This window comes from Bombyx mori, chromosome 19 (assembly GCF_030269925.1).
Source record: "Bombyx mori chromosome 19, ASM3026992v2".
NCBI classification, from domain to species: Eukaryota; Metazoa; Arthropoda; class Insecta; order Lepidoptera; family Bombycidae; genus Bombyx; species Bombyx mori.
The window spans coordinates 14496047-14523617 of record NC_085125.1 but is presented as its reverse complement, the minus strand read 5'-3'; the positions used below and the strand labels follow the sequence as shown (position 1 = coordinate 14523617).

Genomic DNA, 27571 nt, shown 5'->3' with positions numbered 1-27571 from the left:
TAAATCATAGACGTTTCAAAATTGATTTACTTTTGACCAAAAAATAAACCATTACAATTTTAGGATACAAATAAAAAACCATGCGTAATCCCGGGATATTTTAATTCTTTATTTAATATATTTATTGCACACAACATTGGTTTTGTGAACCGAATAAAAATCTATCAATAATTACAGTGTATTTTTAACTTTTAATTAAATACACTTATTGCACATAACATTCATTTGATGAATTTGAAAAGTAATCAATTTATATTTGGTACGAGAAACATAAAATTTAATAAACAATAAAGAAGATAGCGATACACCGAAGTATTTTGTCATAAAACATTTAGTAAAAATATTGCACAAGTTTAAGAAATGAATTTATAAATTAACTCATTTTGTCAGGGCTCAAACACACAACTACAGCTTCTGATGTGTGTTGAGCTAGAACATAACTAGCTGGTTATTTTATTTTTTAATGCCGTATAGGCAGACGAGCATACGGCCCAACTGATGGTGAGTGGTTACCGTCGCTCATGGACGTCAGCAATGCCAGGGGCAGAGCCAAGCCAAGAGCTTTTTTGATAATTAAGTTTCTATTACAGGAATTCCAAAGCGTATATTAATAACTCGTATACAATGTACTGTGTGTGCACGTAAACAAATATTTCGAACGAAATATCGGAAATATAAACCCAAAAGCAATGAACCTACTGCCCTTTCTTCTAAAAGTACCCTCCGAGCCAATTCTTAGTTCAAAAACGTCAAGATCATGCGGCAAGATTAGGGCAAAAAAACGCGGATAACATTAATTTAATGAATCTTTCTAACAATAATAAAGTCTTTACAACACCCAACATAATATAGTTTGATTTTGATATTATAAATTTATACCATAACTAGTTAATTAAATTATACATTTAATACATAAAAAAATATATAGCACCATTTTGAATGTCTTTACAAGGGACCAAGTGCTAGCATCTAGAATGTGTTTCTAAACAGTTAAAAACAATCTGCGGTCGTTTTGTCCAGTTGAAGATGTCCAAATGCATAATAATGAAAAGTAGACAACAATAATGCGTTGAGATTTAACACCGCAGGATCCTGTTTTTGACAGTAGATAATAACTATTGTCCACAAATAGAATAGCTGTGTAGTTCTTAGATGCTGTGGCATATCTTGTGTCAAATGAGGCTTGTAGATATCACTTTATTGTAGACATATCGTATTGTATGCAAATATAATCTAAACAACAATAATATAGTATCTATGAGTATTATTATTCCCTCTTTAACTGTTCTTCATTTGAATAAAAACATGCCAATAGCACCGTTCATAATTTTGATAAGCTTGTTAGTTTTTTTGCTATTGGAATGGTATTCAAGATAACACTTAAACCCAAGCCAGACATTCAATTCTTAAAACTAAAATAAAGACTAGATTCAAAACGACATATTTTTACTAACAATAACAGACTGTTTGGTTCTAATCCACGCTTACGGTCAGCGGTAGCCAATAGTAGTTGTCATGCTGATATTGGAAATATGTATATTAGTATTACCCAGTCTATTCAGTGACATGGTTAATATGCGTTTTCTCATCACAGAGTGAGTTTGAAGTTGCAGAGGCGAGTTTATGAAATATTAAGGATCTATTTCGCAATCGGGAGTAGCATTTATCGATAAATTCTTTCAACGTTGTGAGGAAATTCACGCAGTTAGCGGATACTTGATATTAAAAAGCTGACAACTTAAATACATCCGGTGAACAAAGCGTTCGTTTAAGTTAATTAATTAATAATGTAATGTAAGTAAATTATTAAATAATATTTTACGTCATTAATTTCATTGTTTTACATACGAACATTTATTAGATTCGTTATTAGCGCGTGAAAAACTGCATTTGCTATTACTCGATGTTTACAATAAATGTGACTCGTATTCATGCCGTTTGGTAAACAGATCCGTAATTTGACTATCGGATGATTAGATCTTGAAACATAAAAAACGAAGTATATCATCAAACAGATCTGTGTTCAGCTAGCAAAAAGTCAAAACTTAAAATTAAAGATTTTGTGTTAATTAATTTATATCATGACTGAATTTTGACATCGGTCGTTATGACAAAGTGACATTAATGAAATGACGCTCCAAACTTCCGGTCATGACATTGACAGTCATTTAGTACGTCCAAAACATCAATACGTTTTTAGTTCTACTAATAATTCTGAGTTTTAAGTACTAATGACATGTGATAAACTGGTTTAAATTCGGGTTTTACTTCGGACATTAATTTTTTTACTGTTGTCTAATGGAACAAAAATCTTTGAAACCATAATTTCTTTTCCTGTATTTTCTGTATGTTTCATTCCATAGTTTGACGGATTGTTCGTTCCACATCGGCGCGGTGGTGATGCGGGAATCGATCACCAAAGCGGTAGGGTTCGGCTCCCGGCTGGGGTTCCATATGTAAGGCAGAATTTTAGTTCGTTTCGGTGTTGGGTTCCTGATGGCAGAAAATTATGAGTATTAAAAAAAAAAGGTCAAATGAAATAAAAAGTTTTATAAGTCGTCGTGGCCTAAAGGATATGACGTTCGGTGCATTCGTATCTAGCGATGCACCGGTGTTCGAATCCCGCAGGCGTGTACCAATTTTTCTAATGAAATACGTACTTAACAAATGTGCACGATTGACTTCCAAGGTGAAGGAATAACATCGTGTGATAAAAATCGAATCCGCAAAATTATAATTTGCGTAATTACTGGTGGTAGGGCCTCTTGTGAGTCCGCACGTGTAGGTACCACCACCCTGCCCATTTCTGCCGTGAAGCATTAATGCGTTTCGACTTGAAGGGTGGGGTAGCCGTTGTAACTATACTGAGACCTTAGAACTTACATCTCAAGGTGGGTGGCGCATTTATGTTGTAAATGTCTATGGGCTCCAGTAACCACTTAACACCAGGTGGGCTATGAGCTCGTCCACCCATTTTAGCAAGAAAAATATATCTTTAGTACCTTTTAAAAACGTATTAAGCGTGTAATTGTGTACGTTATTTGGCGAATTAAGGAATGAATTGTGAAGACTGGTCTTAATAAATTGTGTGCCCTTGGAATGCATCGTGAACGTCTCGTTAGCTATAGTTACGGAATGTTGCAAAATGTGTGCGAACGTGGACACAGCATCACCTTGAAATCTCAACACTCAAGAGAGCCTGCGTCTTGCAGATTTACTTTTCGTTATTTTGAGCGATTTTATTTGAGACGCCCGCTGAATGCTACGTGAGGTTGAGTCTAATTTAATTTATTAAGCGTTGAGGTGGTACATACAAAGTTGTGGAAGTTTCTTTTAACTTCATCATGAATCATTGATGAAATTTAAAGATTTGCACTTACGTTGTCGAAGATGTTATACTATTGTATATAATATTTTCTAATATATTTTAAAAACGGTAGGGGGTGGTACCTAAGTTCAGGGAGCATTTTTAAGCTATATATAATATATATATAAGCTATATAAGCTATAAGCATCTATCGCGGACCTTGAGCGCGGCGATTGAATCAAGAAATTCCGTAACGAAAATAACCTGACACCCTACTACGCCTACTATGTAGCTCGCACTCACACGTTGCATTCACACGTTGCGCTTGTGTAGTGTTTGTGAATAAGCGTGCGGCGTGACGTCGCACTGCTGCATGCACATGAAAAGTCTGCCCATCTCTCCCTCGCGCGGTCTAGGTTATGAGTGTGAAGGGGACAATTAATGTTTTGCTTTTGTTAATGTTTATAAATATAGCGTGGTCTTATTTTATTGTTGTTTTAAAATTAAATTATTATTGTCGATATATAATTGCATAAATTGATAAAAAATGCTATGCAATAGCTTTACCGCGGCAGTCTCCGAGTGCCACACGTGTTTTTTTTCCTAAGACAGCTTGAACAGGTACTGAAAATTTAATTTATTTAAGTTTACACTTGTTTACATATTCGTTATGTTAAGAATTTTGTTTAATGCTTATTTAATACTTTTAATATATTTTTTATATTGGAGTTTACTCCTTTAGAATCGATTTACATATATAGGCCCGGGGTATGAAAATTATGGGGACCAAAATCGTACTAGCATGTCACACGAAATGCGTTATGCGCCTGATTGGCTCCTGATTGCGTGATGCGTGCGCGCGCCAATCAGGAGCCAACGCGCGGCCGCGTTATCGCAGGTGACACCGGGCTGCTGCGCCGGCAGTCCGCCACAAAGCCTCGTACTGATCGCGCGTTTCTCTCATTATTGTATTTTCATATATTTGTTAGTCGTTTGTTTTGTGTCTCGTTAATTTGTTAATAATCTGTAGTGTATCGTGTTGTCGTAATATAGAACTATTTCTCGTATTGTTTCGTTAAATTTTTTATATCCAGTAAACTCCAGTCGTGCGTCGGAGCGGACACACACACTTTTTTTATTAAAAAAAATCTGTACGCTGCAAAAAAGTATTGTTAGATCCAAAAACAAAAACTGATGGGACTATGATAATTGGTATTATTTCCTTGAAAGAATCCCTTAATAAGTCGCGTTCAAAGTACATATCTACGGTACAGTTACCAACACTAGGAAGTCAATAGTCAAATAAATTATGTAATACGTAATGATAGTAAGAATAGTGAAACTCGGCCGCGCTCCGCTGTTGCTACCGCCCATTTTATGAATATTAAAAAAAAAACTAATTTTAAAAAATAAGACATGCCGCTGAGTTTCTTGCCAGTTTTTCTCAGGACGCAGGCTAGTTTTTGTGAATTGGCGATAGTTCTTTTTGAGGTTCTACAAGTATGTACTTTCATTTATGTTGAATATATATTTTTTGATTTGATTTTATTGCTTGTGTTTGTGAACAAGCTCAAGGACCACCGATTAGAGGTGATGCCACCTTACATATGAAAGTACTACTCCTGTGCCACCGGTCATATGTTGATGTTATGAATTGTCCCTAAAGTCACGATCGCAGTAAAATAATTCAATTCAATTGTATATAAGAAGCGCGCTTTGAGCTCTCGCACAAGATCATACACACAGTTAAGAGTTTAAATGTTTTAGATCGATTTAAATTCGAAATACAAGGGCCGGTTTTAGATTAAAACCTTCCCACATAAACCCTCGTCCCAAAAATGCCCCGCGAAACATTCTTGACGCGATGACATTGACAACTAAGTCTCGATGACATAGACAACACAGATCCGTTTAATTGTGACGTCAGAAAATGGATCAAGGTTTTAATAGCTCGTAGATCATAGTGTTTTTTTAATATTAAGTAGGAAGTAACTTAAGTCGCTTATCTTGTACTAGTGGTAAGAATTCTTGTGAGTCAACACGGGTAGGAACCACCGCCCTGCCTATTTCTGCCGTGAAGCAGTAATGCGTTACGATTTAAAGAGTGGGGCAGCCGCTGTTACTATACTTGAGACCTTAGAACTTATATCTCATGGTGGGTGGCGCATTTATGTTGTACATGTCTATGGGCTCCCGTAACCACTTAACACCTGGCGGGCTGTGAGCTCGTCCACCCATCTAAGCAATAAAAAAAACGTTTTTCTTTATCCACTGCCAATTAAAGTCCATGGTCCACTCTGTTGTCTATAGAGTGATTTAAAAAAAAACATCTATTGGCGCGTAAAGAAAGAAACATGCTTACATTGTAAGTTGGAAGGTTTTTTTTTCTTAATGGGCAGACGATCCTCAAGGCCACCTTGAGATTTGTTATACAGCAAAGTAAGGCTCACTTGGTTTATCGAGCTACACCAGGTTTTAGAGGTTTTTGGAAAAATAACTATAGATCAGATAGCAAACGAACGGGCATTTATTAACATGACCGTGTCTCGCAATCTATGCAAAGTCGTTAGTACCGCGTTAGGAGTCAGTTTTTTTAGTATTGCAAGTGTCAAAGGATGGGTCGGTACACATTTACTATCAGGTTGGCTGTTTAAATTTTTATCTTCCACGACAATAAAACGACAGTAAACAAAATTTTTAGCAAATTCAAAAGTGACACTGAATTTCCCGACAATAATTAAATACAGAGCAATGGTAATCAAATATTAGGGTACATACCCGTAACGAGCAAAATTAGTCCACATTTCCAGCATGCGAGCTATCATAGTACTTTCGAGTGACTTCTGCGGCAACGGAAAGGAGTGAGGCTTGAACAAGTAAAACAGCTCGTCGGCATGAGAGGCGCCCTTGATCAAACCAAATCCTGATATCAACTTGGGCATGTTTATCAGTCCGCTGTACTTGAAAATGTAATAGTATATGGGTTGGTCCGTTGTCATGGAGTACATCTCGGATTCTATAACCGAAGGAAATTTGAAGTGTACATCGGAGTATAGTTCCACCACGTTCATGATCATATTGTCCTCTGTCGATGAAGATAAATAATGCGTCTTTAATCTCTCTGCCGTACAATTCCTTTCCCAATCATTTGGAAATTCTAGATCGTTCTGCAGATTGCTCATGATGTCAAAATTCGTGTGATTCGCCAATTTGACGCCGTAATCTGCAGCCACAAAATAAATGCCCTCTTTGTCCGTATTACCAATTATCATTGGAACTTTAGTGTAGTTCCCTGAACGGATTACGTTCGTGGGATATTCAGTTATGACAGATTCAATTCCTTCAATTGGTCTTTCGACGCACGGCACGAAAATATTGAAATCAGCAACGCAGTATTTTTCTTCATTATTTAATGCGAGAACTAAATCATTAACAGTCTTATTCGATAGAATACTGTATATTTCGTACGGATCTTTGGTATCGTAACCGAATTTCTTGACTAAAGCGCTCGCGGTTCTTATTGGATCATGCTGGAGTGCCCAAGGCGCAAGGGAGGAACCGCTCTGCAGTATGGCCTTGTGGAAGAGGCCTCTAGCAGCCGGAGAAAGTATCATGAAAGACGTGGAAACAGCGCCAGCGCTTTCACCAAACAATGTAACATTATCTGGATCTCCGCCGAAATTAGCTATGTTTTCTTGAATCCATTTCAAGGCTGCGATCTGGTCTTTAAGTCCTGCATTTCCTGGCGCCTCCTCGATGCCTAAGCAGAGGAAGCCTTCAACACTTAATCTGTAATTTATACCCACGAAGACTACTTGATTTTCGGCGAAGAAATCCCCTCCATAGAGGTATGGAGATCCGGCACCACTAAAGAAACAACCTCCATGAATGTACACCATGACGGGTAGCTTCACAGCCTTGACTGGGGAGTATACGTTGAGCTTGAGGCAGTCAGGTTCTCCGAAGACTATAGGGCCAATGGATTTTTGTGGACACCACGTGTTTTCGTTGGTAGCTTCGAAGATATCGCTCCATTGCGGTGCGGGCAGTGGTGCCTGAAAATTATAAGTAATAATGTTAACGATGTATGTCTTGTATCGCAAAACAATATTTTCGATTGGACGTTTGTTTGTACGTTGATGTTTGTGTCACAAGACCTCATGCATTTTGTGTTAGTAAGATTGTTGTTTTCCAATTATCACGCCATATTTAAATCCTCGGGTACGACTAAACCTAGAGGTTCAGGATTTGTTTCGTGTTTGTTATGTTCAAGGTTAAACTTGCCAAATATAGAAATATATTAGGTACAGCTTTCGCAGTCCCAATAGCTTGGCTGTACTGAGTAGCACTGAAATGAATTGGGAGTGGTATTTGTAATCAGCATAATAATATGTCAGTGGTAACGTACATAATGAATAGAACTACGAGTATGTGTTTAATGTAGAATATAGAAAACGTAACTGACAGACTCAGTAATAGTAGTTCGCGTCCCAGACTTCTGTGGCTCTAGGGTCTACCTAGGGTTGTGGACCACAGCAACCAATATAAACGAACAGTTTTGTTTGCTTTTTAACTAGTTGTTAGTATGCACATGTATGTATATTTCTAAATATTAATATGTATGTACATCTTTATATCTAAACGTATATTACTATCTAGTTCCTGTAGACAGGCAAGGTAGAGGGAAAACGTCCCAGAGAACTTAGTCCCACGAGATGGTTGGTCCAAAGCCGATCCTCTCTGAATATCAAGTTCCACAATGCACTCCGCAAAGATAAGGATCGCAGTACATGAAAGGAAATCTTACACAAGAGAGTGATGCATGCAGAGAGGGGGCAGGACTTTTAGTAATAAAGAAAGAGACGCGAGGAGAAGGAGGAGGAGTTCCTGTGGTCTAGGGGATCCTAGTTTGGGTTCAGATGACCGTCGCTTTTTTATTAGCACCGGTGTGAATTTCGCAACACGCTATTGAAGATGCCTGTTTGGAACTCAATGAATCCTTCTTAAAGGCGTTGCATTAAAAATGGATCTCTAAAGAAAATTTCATTTAAAATTTTGAAGAATTACACGCTCCATTCTAATCCTCGCCTCTATTCGTGTAGCACGCTTCTAAATATATTACGTATAAATTTAATTCGTTTATTTCATTCGGATTCGCTGTCCGAATAACCATTGAGGAATCCTACCGCTGGAGAGGACGATTACTTCATTGAACATCTGGTGAGTTACAAGTTTTCATTTTCCGATTTATGCTCTGTTTTCCAATTTTACTGCGCCACCAAAATACCTACTCATGGTATCGCCGCCATGGTATTGCTTCGCATTATTCGAAACATTTTCAACCGCATATGGTGTGGATAGCGCATAGCAGTTCCCGATTTTTTATTCTACATGTACATATGTTATTTAATTTTAACTTAATTAGTTTTCTAGTCTTCATGGCCTATAAGCACGCCGTGTATTCGGATACGACTATGCCGGTCTTTCTAATTCTGCAACATCGACTAACATCAACGTTCCCCCCCTGGCGATGGTGACCAGGGGCCCCGGGATCGTCGCGGTACAGTTAGAAAATATCGTCGTGATCGGGGTGTACTTTTCTCCGAATCGGCCTACCGTCGAGTTCGAGCGGTTCCTGGACGGGCTAGAGGTGATCGCTCGTCACCTCGCTCCCCGTTCAGTGATACTGGCGGGGGACTTCAATGCGAAGTCTGTCGCTTGGGGTTCCCCATTCACGGACGCTCGTGGTAGGCTGCTGGAGGAGTGGGCGGTCGCGGTCGGTCTCTGTATCGTTAATAGGGGCTCGATCGCGACTTGCGTGCGGTGGACGGGCGAGTCTATCGTGGACTTGACGTTCGCGAGCTCGCCCGTCGCGCGGCGCATCCTCGGCTGGAGAGTGGTGGTGGGGGCGGAATCGTTGTCCGATCACCGGTATATCCGGTACGATCTTTCTGCCCCTGCGCCGACGCCGGCTGCAGGTGCCCGCGGGGTTGACCCCCCGCAGAGTGCATCCCGGTCATTCCCTAGGTGGGCACTGAAGCTCCTGAACAGGGAGCTCCTGGTGGAGGCCTCTATGGTGGCGGCGTGGGCGCCCAAGCGCCCACAACCTGTCGATGTGGAAACCGAGGCCGAATGGTTCCGGGGCGCGATGCACCGCATATGTGATGCCTCGATGCCCCGGGTCGGCTCTCGGCACTCTGGACGGCGACAGTCGCCCTGGTGGTCGCCCGAAATTGCAAGACTGCGTGCGGTCTCCATTCGGGCGAGCCGCCGGTGCACTAGACACCGCCGTCGCCGCCGCCTGCGGCGCGACGAGCCCGTCGCGTTCGCGGAGGAGGAAGCTCGGCTGCACCGCGAATATCGCGCTGCGAAGGACGCCCTGCGGCTGGCCATCAGGCGGGCCAAGGAGCAGAACATGGAGAGACTCTTGGAGGCGCTCGAAGCGGATCCGTGGGGGAGCCCATACAAATTGGTACGCTGCAAGTTGCGCCCGTGGGCCCCCTCTATGACTGAGCGTCTCCAGCCCCAGCAGCTGCGGGACATCGTTTCGGCGTTGTTCCCGCAGGAGCGGGAGGGTTTTGTCCCTCCCGCTATGGGCGGGCCGTCTGACACCGTCGACGGCCAAGCTCCTGCTGAGGTGCCTCGTATTACCGAGGCAGAGCTCCGGGTGGCCGTTGTCAAGATGACTGCGAAAGACACGGCCCCCGGCCCGGACGGAGTCCACGGCCGGGTATTGGCCTTGGCCCTCGGTGCCCTGGGGGACCGGCTCCTTGAGCTATATAATGGCTGCTTGGAGTCGGGACGGTTTCCGTCGCTCTGGCGGACGGGTAGACTTGTGTTGTTGAGGAAGGAGGGGCGCCCGGTGGATACAGCCGCCGGGTATCGTCCTATCGTGCTGCTGGACGAGGCGGGAAAATTGCTGGAACGTATTCTGGCTGCCCGCATCGTTCGGCACCTGGTCGGGGTGGGGCCTGACCTGTCGGCGGAGCAGTACGGCTTCCGGGAGGGCCGTTCGACCGTGGATGCAATTCTTCGCGTGCGGTCCCTCTCGGACGAGGCCGTTTCTCGGGGTGGGGTGGCGCTGGCGGTGTCTCTTGACATCGCCAACGCATTTAACACTCTGCCCTGGACCGTGATAGGGGGGGCACTGGAGAGGCATGGAGTGCCCCTCTACCTCCGCCGGCTGGTTGGGTCCTATTTGGGGGCCAGGTCGGTCGTATGTACCGGGTACGGTGGGACCCTTCATCGTTTTCCGGCCGTGCGTGGTGTTCCGCAGGGGTCGGTTCTCGGCCCCCTCTTGTGGAATATCGGGTACGACTGGGTGCTGAGGGGCGCCCTCCTCCCGGGCCTCCGCGTTATTTGTTACGCGGACGACACGTTGGTCGTGGCCCGGGGGGATGATTTTAGGGAGTCTGCCCGTCTCGCCACAGCGGGAGTGGCCCTCGTCGTCGGAAGGATAAGGAGGCTGGGTCTCGACGTGGCGCTCAATAAATCCGAGGCTCTGTGGTTTCACGGGCCGCGGAGGGCGCCACCCGTTGACACCCACATCGTGGTTGGAGGCGTCCGGATAGGGGTCGGGGTGCAGTTGAAGTACCTCGGCCTCGTGTTGGACAGCCGGTGGGCCTTTCGTGCTCACTTTGCGGAGCTGGTCCCCCGATTGATGGGGACGGCCGGTTCTTTGAGCCGGCTGCTCCCGAATATTGGGGGACCGGATCAGGTTGTGCGCCGTCTCTACGCGGGGGTGGTGCGATCGATGGCCCTGTACGGTGCACCTGTGTGGGCTGAGCCGCGCAACCGGGCCACTATGGCTCGGTTCTTGCGCCGGCCGCAGCGCACCGTTGCCATCAGGGTCATCCGCGGATATCGCACCGTCTCCTTCGAGGCGGCGTGTGTTTTGGCGGGGACGCCGCCATGGGAGCTGGAGGCGGAGTCGCTCGCTGCCGACTATCGGTGGCGCAGCGAGCTTCGTGCTCGGGGCGTGGCGCGTGTCCCCGAGAGTGAGCTGCGGGCGCGGAAGGCCCATTCTCGGCGGTCCGTGCTCGAGTCGTGGTCGAGGCGATTGGCCAACCCCACGTGGGGGCTACGGACCGTCGAGGCGGTTTACCCGGTCTTTGATGACTGGGTGAATCGTGGCGAGGGACGTCTCACCTTTCGTCTGGTGCAGGTGCTGACCGGGCACGGATGCTTCGGGAAGTACCTGCGCCGGATAGGGGCTGAGCCGACGACGAGGTGTCACCATTGTGGACACGACCTGGACACGGCGGAGCATACGCTCGCTGTCTGCCCCGCTTGGGAGGTGCAGCGCCGTGTCCTGGTCGCAAAGATAGGACCTGACTTGTCGCTGCCTGGCGTCGTGGCGTCGATGCTTGGCAGCGATGAGTCATGGAAGGCTATGCTCGACTTCTGCGAGTGCACCATCTCGCAGAAGGAGGCGGCGGGGCGAGTGAGGGAAAGCTCTCCTCACTACGCAGAAACCCGCCGCCGCCGAGCAGGGGGTCGGGACCGGGGTCGTATCCGTGACCTGGCCCCCTAAGAGCTAGGGGTCCCACCCGTTTTGTGCGGGGAGGGACCCAGACGAGGGGTGGCGTGCTCTGCACGCTCACCCGCAATAGGAAGCCGGGTGATGGTAGACCGCGTTCCCCCGACCGCTCTGGGGGAAGGTGTAACGCGGCGCCATCAAAGCGGGCTCTCGGCCCGCTGAACGAGGGAACCGGTGGTCGTTTCGCTGGCGGCCACCGGTCCGGCGTCCGTGGGACGGTGGGATGGATGTAATGTGCTCTGCGTCAACCCTGTCCCGCCGTTTCAATAGCCCCGACTGGGCTCCGGCCCGGTCCGAGGTAGGGCGCCGGTTGTGAGCGGCAGGAGTTTTTAGTGAGGTTCAACTCCCACATACCCCACCTGCCGCGCGGGTGGGGATCCGGCGATTTTCTCCTGTAGAAAAAAAAAAAAAAAAAAAAAAAAAAAAAAAAAAAAAAAAAACATCAACGTTCAGACAAACGTACAATCGAAAATATTCTTTTGCTACCAAATATTCTAATGAAATAAGTATTAAATGATGTTTACGAACAACTTCCACTGTAAAAAGTAAAATTGTCAATTAAAAATAATAATAAACCAGCAAAAAATATAATTTGCATAATAATTACTGGACTTCTCAAGGTAGGCGACGTTCAGGTAATGATGTTTTTCTTTTTTTCCCTACTGATTATACGGTGCCTGTGTGTGAACAAAGCATCATTTTTTGTCGTATTAGTTAAAACGGGTATCGTATACGCGGAGACTGTGGTAGTTTTCCAATTACAGAGCATAATGCGACTCAGTGACGCACAATGCCGAATTATGCTGAAGCTTAATTGGAACGTGAATTAGTTTTCAAATGCATCAGCAGAGTGCGCTAAGTTAGCACAGTTTTAATTAACATTGATTATTTCTAAGAAACTACGACGAAACGAAAGCTTTACAATTTTTTTTAACATTAAATAATACTAGAGGTCCCGCAGTAGTCGAAAATCGACTATAATTAATTGGAATTGTAAGTTTGTACACTATTATGATTGTATTTTATACAAATTTCGCCAAGACTACACTATAAAAAATATTAATAAAGACAAACAATATTTAATCTATTCTCAATTTGACCACAGACGTCAAGAACAAAAGTTTGACAATAAATAGTATGCATGCGTGTGTGCGTCAAATACATGGTATGTAGTGTGTGTAATGTTTTCTTTATTAATTTAATGTATCTTTTATGCATTCTTTTAAAAAAATATTAGCATTGTGCACTTCTTCTCTATATTCTCTATAAGTGTGGAAAATTTCATCCTCCTCCGTCCGCGCAATTTTCGTAAAAAGGGATACAAAGTTTTTGCCTCACGTATTAATATATAGATTACTAACGATAATATCTGATAATATAAACAAATTTTCAATCAATGCCAACTTAAAGAAAAAACACTTGTCAATTTTCTGTCACTGAGTCGGTATCGATTGCAAGTATCACGCGAGAGCAGTACTTTTGAGAGTGCTCGATTGTGCGAAGCGTTGCTGTAGTTGGAACATTCAACGTTGAGCATTATGCCGCATAATGCACTCTTGTGCATTTGGAAAATTACATTGGAATTGGCATTGGAAAACTACCTATGTGTGAACGGGCTGTAAGAGGGCATTCTAAGTACACGCGGACGGAGATGTTTATGGGCTCCGATATCCACTTAACACCAGTTGGGACGTGAGCTTGTCCACCTATCTATCTAATAAAACTTAGTTAATTCGCTCGTCGAGCCTTTCGCCGCAAGCGAAGGGTTCGACGAGGACGGTGACCGGTGCTTGTGTTACCTAAAAGCACCGTTAGTGGATCGGGAGGATCCGTAATGACGTGTTTTGGGCGATGTCGACAACTCCGTCCTGTGTTGAATGTTGCTCACTATTAGTTGAAGCAGCTGATACCTATACCCATCATGACACCAACCCAACGTATTGACACGAGCAATAAAAAAAAAAAAGACACTGCTCACACGTTGTACCAGACCCCATAAACTACCGGAATGATGCTCAATCGTTCATCCTCTTTTAATTCACGTGGTAGAGAGAGATAGATTAACTCCAAGAACTGGTTTGCTAACTAATATGTCCAATGAAATGATTGAACAATGCAAGGAAACTGGTTTCTACGACCTTGAAAAAGTGTTGTTGCAAAAGTATCAATCACATTGACTGCCGATATTTTATTACTACCTGATTTTATTGATGTTAACGCGTTAAATAAAATATAGTAACGTTTAATTCTAATATTTTCCATTGAATATACGCAACGTTAACTTCTTAGGTAGATAATTGTTTTTTTAATATATTATGGGGATTTTAGTATGGGGATCTATTGTTATATTTTCGTTTGTTCTTTCCCCAAGTGGGATAATTTTGGAAAATTGTAACCGTTTTTTTTAAGACTGTTTGGACGAGTTATAAAATATTGTTTGTAAAGTCATTAAACCAAAAGTGATTGATATTTTTTTTTAACGAACACCAACAACAGAAGCTTTCTTGTATGCGTTAACGTACACTTTTAACAACAAATAAATACTTGTTCGATAAAATTACATAGAAAGCGCCTAGCACAAAGTATAGAACTTCGAAAAAGGTTTTTTTTTATTAAGTAGGGAGGACGAGCTCACAGCCCGCCTGGTGTTAAATGGTTTCTGGAGCCCATAAACATCTACAACATAAATGTGCCACTCACCTTGAGATATAAGTTCTAAGGTCTCAAGTACTTTATAGTTACAACCACGTTACAACGGCTACCCCACCCTACAAACCGAAACGCATTATTGCTTCACGGCAGATTTCCTGGTACGATATTACGGACGAAGGCATTAGCAGTCGTAATTTTTTTTTTTTTTTTTTTTTATGATTGAAGGATTACTGGTGGCCCGGAGGCCTTTCCAGTTTCACCAGGACAGGTGGGCGAGCAAAGGCTCAGCCAGGAGGGGTGGGATTTGCTAACAGCTACCCGAGCGCCTCCGAAGGAGACCTAACAGCTCAAGAGCAGCTGCTTCGCGAATGAATCTACTACCGGATCGGAATCGCGACCCGCTGAGAAGATCCGGCGAGAAACTCAGCGAGCTGATTCATGGGTTAGGTTGCACGGCGTACTCTTTGTCGAGTTCGACGAGTACGGTTACCGAGGTCCCTAAGCCTGCTCCTAGAGCTGAAGGCGTCTAGTGCGAAGGTTATTGGATCTGATGGATCCGTAAGGACGTGTCTAGGGCGTCGACGGTGACTGGCTCCTGCATGATCAGGATTCGGGGAGTAGTCAGCGGCGGCTACGATAAGGCGATTATCATGACGCATAGCCTTATCGAAGTACCGTTCCGACGCTGACTTCATGTATTTCTGTATAGATTCGAGGCCCAGGTCGTCGTGTAGGTCAACGTTCCTCACGAACCACGGAGCTCCGACGGCTAACCTGCAAAAGCGGGATTGTAGAGATTGAAGGGTGTCTATGTGCGTGCGGGCCGCGTGAGCGAACACCACACTCGCGTAAGTCATGACGGGCCTTATGCAAGTTTTGTAAAGTGTCACCTTGTTCCGAAGGGACATTTTACTCCGCTTACAAATCATGGGGTAGAGTCTACCGAGAATAAACGCGGCACGGTCACGGACTGATTTTATATGCGGGCGGAATGTCATCGATGCATCCAGGGTAACGCCCAGGTACTTGACCTTCCTGGCCCAGGGTATGGATTGACTAAAGAGAGTAATCGGGGGTGTGAGATTCCTCCTCCTAATACGGGAGGAAATCCGTGTGGAGCTTCCCCTCTGAAAGAGCACCGCAGTACTTTTCGCTGGGTTGATGTCTATGCGCCATTTTCGGAACCACTGTCCTAGGGCTAGGGCTGCGCTCTGAAGCTTCTTCGCGATTAGGGACTTGTTTCTACTGGAATAGTAAACAGTCGTGTCGTCGGCGAATAAAGCTAAATGGGTCGGCGGCGACCGGGGAATATCGTTAACGAATAAGCTAAATAGGAGGGGTGAAAGGACAGAGCCTTGCGGGACTCCAGCTGTGAGAGGTCGTGGGGAGGAGCGGGTTCCCTCGACTCGATATCGAAAAGAGCGGTTCGACAAGAAGTCCCGTATGATGAGCACGAGACTATCCGGCACACCCATGTTGAATAGTTTGAAAATCAAACCGTTGTGCCAGACTTTGTCGAACGCTTTTGCGACGTCGAAGAAGAGAGCTCCCGTGTATAACGGTTTTGGTCGATTAAGCCCCACAAGAATGTGCTCCGTGAGGCGGTGCACCTGTTGAACGCATGAGTGATTTGTACGGAATCCGAATTGTTCATCGATGAGAATGCCCTTGGATGAGACGAAGTCTCTGAGGCGTTTGTAGAGCAGACGCTCATACAGTTTGCCTAGAGACATGAGGAGGCTAATCGGGCGGTAGCTCGTCGGATGATTTTTTGGTTTACCGGGTTTATGTATGCCGATAACGTCCGCTTCTTTCCACACCGCGGGAAAGATACAGTTCGCCATAGCGGCATTGAAAATAGATGCCAACATCACGATGAGTTGGACGGGTAGAAGTTTAATAACGCGGTTGGATATACCGTCGGAACCGGGAGCCTTGCGAGGACGTAGGTCTTTGATCAAGTCTTTAACTTCCATCGGGGTGACGGGTGGTAACACATCAGAGGGTGGCAAGGAGGCTCTGCGTTCTACCTCACTGTCTACTAATTCTACATGCACAGGGTCCACGGATTGAGTGCTGGGCGTGCACTGGGTTTGCAATGTATCGGCCAGCAGCTCTGCTTTTTCGTCATCATCGAACGCCGTGAGTCGGCCTGAGGGGCCTACGAGGGGGGGCATAGTTACTACCGTATCCGATTTGAGAGTACGAGCTAAGCGGTAGTAAGACCTTTGGGAGGGCGCGAGTCCTTCTAAGAAATCAGACCATCTGGCATCTCGGACTTCGGCGATGCGAGACTTTACGTCGCGTTGTAGGGCACGCATTCGAATACGATTTTCCGCGGTAGGATACCTGTCGTAGGCGCGTATCGAGGCGTTCTTAGCTCTAAGGAGTTCCCTAATATCGTCGGACAATTTGAAGCGGTGAAGGAAGTCCTCCGCTACAACTTGTTTCGATGACCTATCTAATGTCGAGGTGATGTGTGACGTTAAGATGTCTATGGCTTCAGCGGTATCCTGGGGAGACGGGGTAGAGTCCGGGCTAAACGGTAGCGATGGTGGATCAGATTCAGCCAGGCTGATGCCCAGCGTGTGCCAATCCACCACAGTCCTCGTGACGGGAACGGAATCGGGAGCGCGACCGAGCTTCATAACGACGGGACGGTGGTCTGAATCTAACTCTGAAACTACTTCGATCGAGTGTAAGCGCAGAGTTACGTTTTTTAATAACGCTATGTCGAGTATATCCGGGCGATGCGCGATATTTAGCGGGTAGTGAGTCGGGATTAGCGGAGCGACGATATCGAAGGCGAGATTATCGACTAACGCGTCAAGCCGCCTGCCATTCGGGGTTGTGGTGTGTGAGTTCCACCTAATGTGTTTACAATTTAGGTCGCCCGCCAGAATGACAGAGCTCCCCATGCCGAGCAGCGCCTCGATATCACTGCTTAGAACGATCTTATCCGGTGGAAGATAAACGGACGCGATAACGATCGGCGCGTGTCCCGTCAGTGAGATTCGGCACACTGATGCTTCGATATTAGCGAGCGCGGGAGGATCGAGTGGGACGCAATGCAGGGCTCTTCTATAGTAAATGACGGTACCACCACCACGAGCAGAGAGCCTGTCGTTCCTGACCATGTTATAGTTCGCGATTTTAGGGTCACGGCGCGCGGGCTTAAGTAGGGTCTCCTGCACTAAAAAGATATCAATTTGATGGTCACGCAAAAAGTCAGAAACCTGATCACGCTGATTTGCGAGACCGTAAGCGTTAAAAAATCCTATCGTTACGGATAGGGGCTTTATTCTACTTATATACGCCATTGATTACCGGCGGAGTGAGGGGAGGACGTACGTATTTAATGACGCGTATACGTCGGCGTATTCTTGCACAACGGCGATAAAGTGTTGTGCAGTGGAGGCAGAGCGAATGGCGTCGCCCAAAGCGTTAACGCGCTCAAAGTTGATCGACTGAAAGAAGTCGATCGCTAAAGCGAGATTGTCGGACGCGGTCGGAGGGCAAGTCGCGGGAGAGGGACGAGTCGCGGGGGCGGGACGAATCGCGGAGGAGGGAGTTGTAGCCGTGTTCATGTACGGCAGCGGTTTCGCCCAGGCCGAGACACTGGGCACCGGCGCCGGAACGAACGCTGGCTTAGCCTGCGACACAGAGGGTGCCGAGGCTTTGATGTGTGGGCCGGAAGCTCGGAGGCGGTTTTGGCGGGCGACGCGGCGATTTATTTTCGGGGCTCGAGGGCATCCGCGGTAATTTGCGGGGTGACCCTGTGTTCGACACAGGACGCAGCTAGGCGGTTCTGTCGCGGTTTTTTGATCGCGAGTGCATAGGGCCGTGGCGTGATCGCCTAAGCACTTGACGCATCGGGGGCGCGCGTGACAGTTACGGGAAGAATGCCCGTATAATTGGCAGTTATGGCACTGGCTAGGTGTGCCTTTCTTGTGTGGGGTTTCGACTGCGATTCCGGAAAGGCTACAGACCGTTCGGATGTTGAATATTTGCTTACCCTCGGGGGTAGGCTGGAGGGCGACGAGAACCATATTATATGGCTCCCTTCCGCGGCCTGTGTGCATGCGGTGTACGGAGTTAACCGGTAGGCCTTGTTCGAGAAGGTCTGCCTTGACGAGCTCGGCATCCAACTCTTTAGGGATGCCACGTATAACGGCACGGAGTTCGCGCTCCTCCTGGAGCGTATATGTGTGGAAACTTATACGCTCCTTACGGAGGTAAGAAGAGAGGGCCCTATGGTCGTCGGATGTTCGAACCTTAATTTGAATGCCGTTCGCGAGGTTACGGGCATTCGTAAAATTGATATTTTTGGCCTTAAGGGCCAGGGAAACTCGTTCCCAAGCTGCCTTCTCTTGAAGGATTACCGGGGGAGGGGTCTGGGCTTTATTTTGTGCCACCGGACGCGGCGACGGAGTGGCACGGGCTGGAGGCGCAACGGGAGTCTGAGGGCGGGGGCGCGACGCGTTCGCGGCTTTGCTAATTTTAGCGGCCGCGGGAGCTCGAGACTCCGCGGCACGCTTCTTACCCTTTTGCACCAGGGTGAATCCATCCGTCGATGAGGCGGGAGCGAGGTCGACCTCCATCTCCGAGTCAGAGTCGGAGGACGAGGAGGCGGGCGCAGGTGACCTACGAGTAGGTGTTTTGGAGGGCGCAACGGAGGCCGCGGATGATCGCGCTGCTGGAACGGTGACCACGGCGGACGACGCAGCAGTTTTACTCGCCAGTATAGGCGACGCGGGAACGGCAGGCACGACGGAGGCTGCGGTGCTCGATGCAGAAGCTTTGCACGCAGGTACAGGCGACGCAGGAGCAGCGAGCTCGGTGGAGTCCACGAGAGGGCTCGCAGTGTGATCGGCCTTGAAGGCCTGAAACTCGGAAGTGAGCTTTGGGTAGCGAAGCCGGAGAAATTCCGCAAATACAGCGTCCATGATGTCTACGTGCCCAGGTGGGGCTACCCTGGGTCTTAGAAAACACTCGCCTTGCGGCGAGGCCCCAACTTCTCGGACCTGAGCGGTTCTATTGAACACAGGTGGCGATGCGGCACGATTACTGCAGGACAAAGAAAAATCACAACAAAACGGAAATAACAAAAAGAAACAAAATAATTAAACACTTCCAGGAAGACAGTTTGTCGGCAGATGTACCACGAACACAGAAATAACAAAAGGAAACAAAACAAATAAAAACTTCCAGGAAGAGCACTTAGTCGGCAGATGTACCACGAACACAGGCCGCGCGAACAATGGCCGGGCTAACAAAAGCCGGGCGAACAAAGGCCGGGCGATCGAGTGGTCGATGAGCACGTCCGCGCGTGACGGGTGCCTCTATCGGAATGAGCAGTCGTAATATTAACGTATCTCGAGGTATCGCGTGTACTGAACGGATTATTTATCATTAAGACCTGACACTAGGAGCCAGTCGCTAGAGGTGTCGCAGGTCACGTGTCCTTATCTCTGGCGGGCAGCGGAAAGATTCGAACACTCGTAGATGTAATTATAAATGTTTTCAAACGTCAGACATTAATAAATGTAAATATTAAAAGCAAAATTAAACCGTAATGATCGCTTTAATTAGCTAATTAAGTAAGGTTATTTTTTAATCAAAAAAATTTTTTTTTGCGTTGATGTGTGGACGAGCTCACAGTCCACCTGGTGTTAAGTGGTTACCGGAGCCCATATACATCTACAACGTAAATGCCAACATCCACCTTGAGATATGAGTTCTAAAGTCTCAGTATAGCTACAACGGCTGCCCCACCCTTCAAACCGAAACGCATTACTACTTCACGACAAAAATAGGCAGGGCGGTGGTACCTACTTACACGCGCGGACTTACAAGAACTCTTACCACCAGTAAGTTCAAGTCTCATTTGATGTTAAGTGGTTCCCGAGAGAAGATTCGAGTAGCAGTTATATTGTTATATCCTTCAAACCGGAGTCCGCGTCCGTGACCGCGTCTCGGCAGAAATAGGCAGGTCGGTGACTTAAAAGCACGTCAACCGGTATTTGATAATTTTATAAATTATGCGGGTAGAATTTTTTTTACATGTTGTTATTGAATGCGCAGAATAGGGGGGGAAGAGGTCGACCGAAGCAGACATGGATGGAGTGTGTGAATGACGATATGAGAGAGAGAGAGAGAGAGGAGTGAGTGTTGAGATGACGGCTGATAGAAGAAAACGAAAGAGAAAAATTAGCTGTGCCGACCCCACCTAGTGGGATAGAGTGAAGAAAAAGAAAGATATTATGTGATTGAATGCGCAGGCGAGCTCAAAGTCCATCACAATTCACACAGACACTTTGTATTATGCATAGTTCTAAATGACCTCTTTATGACGTCATAAGCTGGTGTTGCTTTGGAATAACAATTAACCTGACATTCGAACCGGAATAAATAATTGCTTCGCGACAGAATAACATATTCGTGTCGATATAACGACGTTATTACCAGTAGATAAATACTATTTTTCAGTGAACTAAAAGTGTCTCAGGTGCTTAATTAGGTACGACGATCGACAGTCCTTGTCGGTGCATAGGAAACAGCAGTGAGCAGTTATTGTGGAGTTTTAATTGAATATGCAATTTCAAAAAGGGCACATATCTGAAAATGTAAAATGTTCAGGAAATGAAAAATAAAACCGGATTATTTTCTAATTATTTTCTAAAGCAGTGTAAAATTTAAAATATTAACTTTTGAGATATATTTTAGTGTTAATTAGCAATTGAAAATTACTGGAATTATCATAAAACGGGTGTAGGTGGGCCTCAAAACTACATATATATGAAAAAACGTATTTGACAAAATACGCGACATGTGCCCTTTTCCTAATTGCATATTCAATTTGATTCCGTATGACGCTTCAATCGTTTCATTGCATATCAATTGCCCGTTTCTGTGGAGTACCAATGTTCAGTCGAGAATGTTCCCTTACAACTTAAATATAGAAGGAGCGTCCTTGTCAACGACGAAGTTCATTAGTCAGATTAGAATTAAAATTATATCTAGAACTAGCTGACCCGGCAGACTTCGTAGTGCCTCAATCGATAAATAAAAGACCTAAACTTTATTTAATTCCGAAAATTTTCATATTTATCTACCTTTTAAACCTTCCCTGGACTTCCACAAATGATTCAAGACCAAAATTAGCCAAATCGGTTAAGCCGTTCTCTTGTTTTAGTGAGACTAACGAACAGCAATTCATTTTTATATAATAATATATAGATTAGATCGGGGGACTGCTAATGAATAACCTTTTAATAACCTTTGCAGCGGGCACTTACGAAATACTCAAAAAGTAAAAAACAAATTGTAACCTTTAAGTTAGTAACATAGATTATAAGTTTTTTTTTATTGCCCTTGTATGCAGACTAGCGTACGGCCCACCTGATGGTGAGTGGTTACTGTCGTCCACGGACTTAAGCAATGCCAGGGGCAGAGCCAACCCGCTGCCTACCGTTATTAATACTTACGAACAAAATGTATTTCTTTATTGAAATAAACATTTAATAATAATGAATAATTAGCCGCCACTCACCAGTCATATTCGACACGATTTTACATTATTAATAATATACAACTACCTGATCTGATCGGAGTTTTGTAAAGGATCTAACCGGTCGTCTCGTGACGGTGAACCTAAATTTCTAGTTATAGTCGGGGGTGGAATACATCACATGATCACCGCAGTTTAATATAAAAAAAAAAAAATCACCTGAAATCGATTCCTCTCGTCAACAGTAGCGTACGGGATTCCGAAGTACTCATAAAAGTTTCCATTTTCGCTGATCCTGCCCCTCACTGGTCCACTGGTGGTGATCACCACCGGAGCCGGTAGCCGCACCACGCTCACCGCGATCAGAGATAGTAATGCGACCCACTTCATACCAATCGATCACTTTCCGGTAATAAGCATTAAAATACCCACAAAATCAACGATATCTTGCTTGATCTAATATAGAAATAACGTCTCTAGAACGAAGTTTATACAAGTGTATTCAAATTTTAATACCAAATTTTGTTTATCTTTGTTTTTTACTCATTTAATAATTTATTTACAGTATACGTTTGTAATGGCCGAGCGTCTGTGTCGCAATAACAATGTATTGAATATAAGATAAGGATAACGGATGAAAAAGACCATTTTTACATGGCCGATGTATATATTCGATCGATTTGGACCTTGTGCTTTAGATCAATAATATTAATTTGTATATAGCGTATGTTTTAATTTGTATTAATTCTTTTTTTGTTAGTTAATGTAATGGTATGCTTATATAACTTGGGGAATTCTGGAATATTCTAAATATGTTATAACAAGGATGCTCTGTGTTTATTTTCTAGAGGTCTCGACGTTTGGACTTCAATTATTCAAAGGAATCTCACAACAAATACCGTATGTAATTAGAAATGTTGATAAATATGGACATATTCTTTTAAATTAAGTTTAAATTGTATCTCTTATGTTATGTCTTTATGCAGTAAAAATAAGTTAACAAAAATGAAACAATACGATTGAGATGCAAATCGTGAACGATTTACTTACAACCAGTATAGCGATACTGCCTTATTTATTTTTTTCCCTACCAATTCGCTGGTAGCCTAAGAGGCTATTTCAGCTACGCCCGGATGAGTAGGTGAGGTCACAGGATTAACTTGAAAGAATTTGCTAACATTAGCCCTAGCAAGAGCAGTGGTTTGCAGAATCTACCACTGAGAAGATCCGGCGAAAAAATCAGGGGGCTGTATCTACGGATGCTTTGTTACTTTCATATTATTAAAAATGTGTGCGTGTACTAGTGTACACACGTAAGAAGTGAAACTTCTTTATGGCCTTATTTTTCGAAAAATGATCTACATGCAACTTTCTAGAAATTGGTTAAATAAAGTTAAATTAGATAAAGTTTAAACAAAAGGATTTTATTATCATAGACATGAATACAAAAAAGTTAAATTAGATAAAGTTTAAACAAAAGGATTTTATTATCATAGACATGAATACAAAAAAGATGGCGCGTAACGGAAAAATGTGACGCGTAACCGAAAAATGTGACGGTAAATTTTTTTCCAACGCCGATAAAGAAGTTTCACTTCAAAAATGTGTGCGTGTACTAGTGTACACACGTAAGAAGTGAAACTTCTTTATGGCCTTATTTTTCGAAAAATGATCTACATGCAACTTTCTAGAAATTGGTTAAATAAAGTTAAATTAGATAAAGTTTAAACAAAAGGATTTTATTATCATAGACATGAATACAAAAAAGTTAAATTAGATAAAGTTTAAACAAAAGGATTTTATTATCATAGACATGAATACAAAAAAGATGGCGCGTAACGGAAAAATGTGACGCGTAACCGAAAAATGTGACGGTAAATTTTTTTCCAACGCCGATAAGGAAGTTTCACTTCAATATTGTTTAAAATAACAAATTCTAAAAATTTTATATAGGCGATGACTTTCTTTTGCCAATTCTGCCAATTGATTGCATCGAAGCCCGTATTTTGCTGGCGTCTACTGCTATTAGGGGACGTTGCAGCGGCTGCTAGTTAATTATTATGTACGCTGGAACTTTGAACTTTAAGCACTCAAAAATCCAAGAAACAGGTTTTACTTTTAATTTGGGAGCTTATGCGTGTCTCCTTTTACAGGGCATCCAACTAAACTTTTTTTTTATTGCTTAGATGGGTGGACAAGCTCACAGCCCACCTGGTGTTAAGTGGTTACTGGAGCCTATAGACTTCTACAACGTAAATGTGCCACCCACCTTGAGATATAAGTTTTAAGGTCTTAAGTATAGTTACAACGGCTGCCCCGTTTGAACCGAAACGCATTACTGCTTCACGGCAGAAATAGGCAGGGTGGTGGTACCTCCCCGTGCGGACTCACAAGAGGTCCTACCACCAGTAACTACTATAAAACTAACATCACTGAATATCTGTTTCTGTTCGTGTATGCAAATAAACATCTTTTGTTTAAATAAATCTTATTCTATAAATTTAACTAACGATCTAAATCTTTTAAAGCAAACAATCTAATTCAAGGTTTCAGCACAGCGTTTAATATTTTTATTTTAAACCAGTTGACCGGGCAGACTTCGCAGTGACTCAATCGATAAATAAAAGACCTAAACTTTTGTATAAAATAACACATCAAAGGAAAAACAATTTTTTTTATTAATATTTAATTCCGAGCATTTTCATGTTTATTTACCTTTTAAACCTTCTCTGGACTTACACAAATAATTCAATACCAAAATTAGCCAAATCGGTCCAGCCGTTCTCGAGTTTTAGCGAGACTAACGAACAGCAATTCATTTTTATATAATATATAAAATAAAGCATTATCTATATAAGATTAAAAGAGTGTTGTACCTTTTTTATGTACACCGCGCCATGAAAAATGCTACACGCTAATTATTAATTGGCAATTCTGTGCGCGAGTCTTCGAGCTTGTTAATTTTCGGTCTAGTTGAATTCGGTCAAGGCTCTATTTGTCAATATATTCAGCAGAACAGACCGGAGGTCGCGATTGAGAAAAATGCAAGACCCTGACATTGTCTCAAGAACTTTATATGAAATGTACTTGTTCAGATATGTTTTTAAACGACAACATTATCTCAGTCGCCTCCGTGGCGGAGTCCGTGTTCCCGACCAAATGTTTGATATTTAGGCTTCGGTCATCTTTTTTTAATACACTTTTATTAGCTTCAGACGTTTGTATGTTAGTATGTAACGGAATCTTTGAACATGATTTTGACCCCTTTCAAAACGTCGGATTAACTCGAAATTTCCGAAAAAAAAATTATAAAAATTGAATTCAACTTCATATTTTATTGCCCTTATAGGCAGACGAGCATACGGACCACCTGACGTTGAGTGGTTACCGTCACTCGTGGACGTCAGCAATGCCAGAGCCAAGCCGCTGCCTACCGTTAGCAATCTTGTTTCAATTATTTTCTAACTAAATTTTGAAAATGGATCAAATTTAAAATATACAAGCTACCTACTTCCATATCTTACTATCAATCCTTGACCAAAATGGGAGACAATCAGTGATACTATTTAAAACTTAGCTCGAATTTTTTAAGGCATTAGTAAATGCATGCTTTGATTTTTTGACTATGGCCCGTGAGCACTTTCAAATGAGTTTGCTTGTTTAGTTCCAAGCTTTTTTGCGAGCTTAGGTTATGTCGCCTTTGCTCACCATGGCTAGTATCGTCGACGGAGCTCGTAATATTTTAGAGCTAATTAAACAATTATTATTCATAATCAGGACATGCTATAAACTGTTGCCTCATACTGACACACAACAATGTTATTTTGAGTTAGTAGGTCGCAATGATATGTAATCAATTAGGAGCTAGTGGTCTATGCGCGCAAAAAATCGTGTTTGTGTTTATACAATAGGACTATTGCAAATAGGGATTCGATAAATTTATAAATCTAAACAGGCAGATACAACAGTACAAAATCCTTTTGCCATCTGTTTGTCCACCGATTTTCTTTTTTGTTGGTTTAATAGCTATTGCTTAGTCTTTTCTCACCTTTACAAATAAAATGTGTCAAGAACGAAAAAATATTTTTCATAAAATGAACCTGAGTCGTGAGATCTTTTGAATTATATGTTTGAATTTTGTTCGACGGGCCAACACTAGTAGAGATAAGAACTGTTCGAAAAACAATAATTTATTGAGCGTGAAATTTTAAATCAAAATCGGGAATATTTGTAATTATCGAAAAAAAAAAGAACCATAACGCTAATTCATTATGAAAGCAATAATGTACCTTATTACTTGCGTGGGCTTAAGCGCTAGATTTCTTTGAAATAAAATCCGAACATACGACCTCGCCGATAACAAGAAGCTGTAGCCTACATATCTAATATTAAATCGGTTTGCACTTGTATAAACTCGTTTCGAAGTAAACACGTAAACAAAGCAAGACGTAACAATAACTAGACCCATTACGTTCGTTCGCATCTCGCACATACACATCTATTTACAAAACAAACCCGCATGGTCACTGATAACAGTGATAACCACGTGACAGTCATAGACGCGACGGTAAACGGTAGCCGGTATCGCGTCCCCCGCGTCGTGGTCAAGCTGACATCGCTTATCGACTGATAGCCGAGTCTGTATGATGCCTCGCCTTTCACAACGATTGTAAGGTCATACTAAAATTAACCATGAGCGGAACGCATTTAGATTTTTTCGAGACAGCCTCTATAGTGTGGGGGGTAATTTGTATTAGTGAAATCGGGCCGCGCTCAACTGTGACCATATTGTATGAAACACACGCATTTTATAAACAACTCGCGCGTCTCCATTCGAACGCCGATATACGAGGTGTATAGTAAGCATTTTTTTATTTTTTTATTGCCCTTGTAGGCAGACGAGCATACGGCCCACCTGATGGTGAGTGGTTACCGTCGCCCACAGACTTCAGCAATGCCAGGGGCAGAGCCAAACCGTTGCCTACCGCTTAATACTCTCCAAAAGCCTCTTTTAAGGACATGTTATAGTGCTCGGGAAACACTGTGGAGGGGAGCTCATTCCATAGCCGGATGGTACGTGGCAAAAAATACCTCTGAAAACGCACTGTGGATGACCGCAGTGGCTCCGGGTAGTATGGATGAACTCTGCTCCGATGGCGGGAGGTGCGATGATAAAAAAGAGATGAGGGGATCAAAGCAGCCTGATATTGTTAATGACAGACTCGGTAGCGAAGTAGTGGCATTAACATGATTGCTAGGTCGTGGATTCCACCGCGGAGCATACGCTCGCAGCTTGCCCTGTCTAAAAAGGGCATTGTTGTATATTCGTCGTGCATGTCGGGCTGAGCTTGTCGCTAACACGACCGTCGTGGCTAGGTTACCATATATATTGGCGTTCATGGACGCCCACTTCTCACCCGATTTTCTCAGTGGGTCGCGTTTTCAATCCGGTGGTAGATTCTGTGATGTACTGCTCTTGTTAGGGCCGGTGCTAGCAACACCTCCGGTTTGAGCCCCGTGAGCTCACCTACATAATAGGGTAACGTTGATATAGCCTCTCAAG

General features: G+C 43.9%; 2 protein-coding genes across 10 annotated transcripts in view; one reads left to right on the top strand and one right to left on the bottom strand.

Annotated features, from left to right (window-relative positions):
• Nucleotides 1-85: 85 nt before the first annotated feature.
• LOC101746838 (cholinesterase 1) lies at nucleotides 86-26648 on the bottom strand. Of its 9 annotated transcripts, none has more exons than XM_062674117.1 (4): nucleotides 26524-26648; nucleotides 22228-22484; nucleotides 6086-7362; nucleotides 86-2493 (listed from the first exon to the last, which is right to left on the bottom strand). In XM_062674117.1, exons 2-4 carry the CDS (start codon nucleotides 22396-22398, stop codon nucleotides 2286-2288), a joined length of 1656 nt encoding a protein of 551 aa, XP_062530101.1. In that variant the 5' UTR covers nucleotides 22399-22484; nucleotides 26524-26648; the 3' UTR covers nucleotides 86-2285. The 9 variants fall into 9 exon arrangements, with proteins under 9 accessions (XP_062530101.1, XP_062530107.1, XP_062530106.1 ...); XM_062674123.1 differs by having other exon boundaries at nucleotides 24885-26631; XM_062674122.1 differs by having other exon boundaries at nucleotides 26298-26631.
• The window catches only part of LOC101746607 (juvenile hormone esterase), a 36474-nt gene continuing 17126 nt past the window's right edge, over nucleotides 8224-27571 (top strand). The window contains exon 1 of the mRNA XM_062674116.1: nucleotides 8224-8527. The gene's annotated coding sequence lies outside the window, so the exon portion shown is untranslated. The remainder of the gene's footprint in view (nucleotides 8528-27571) is intronic.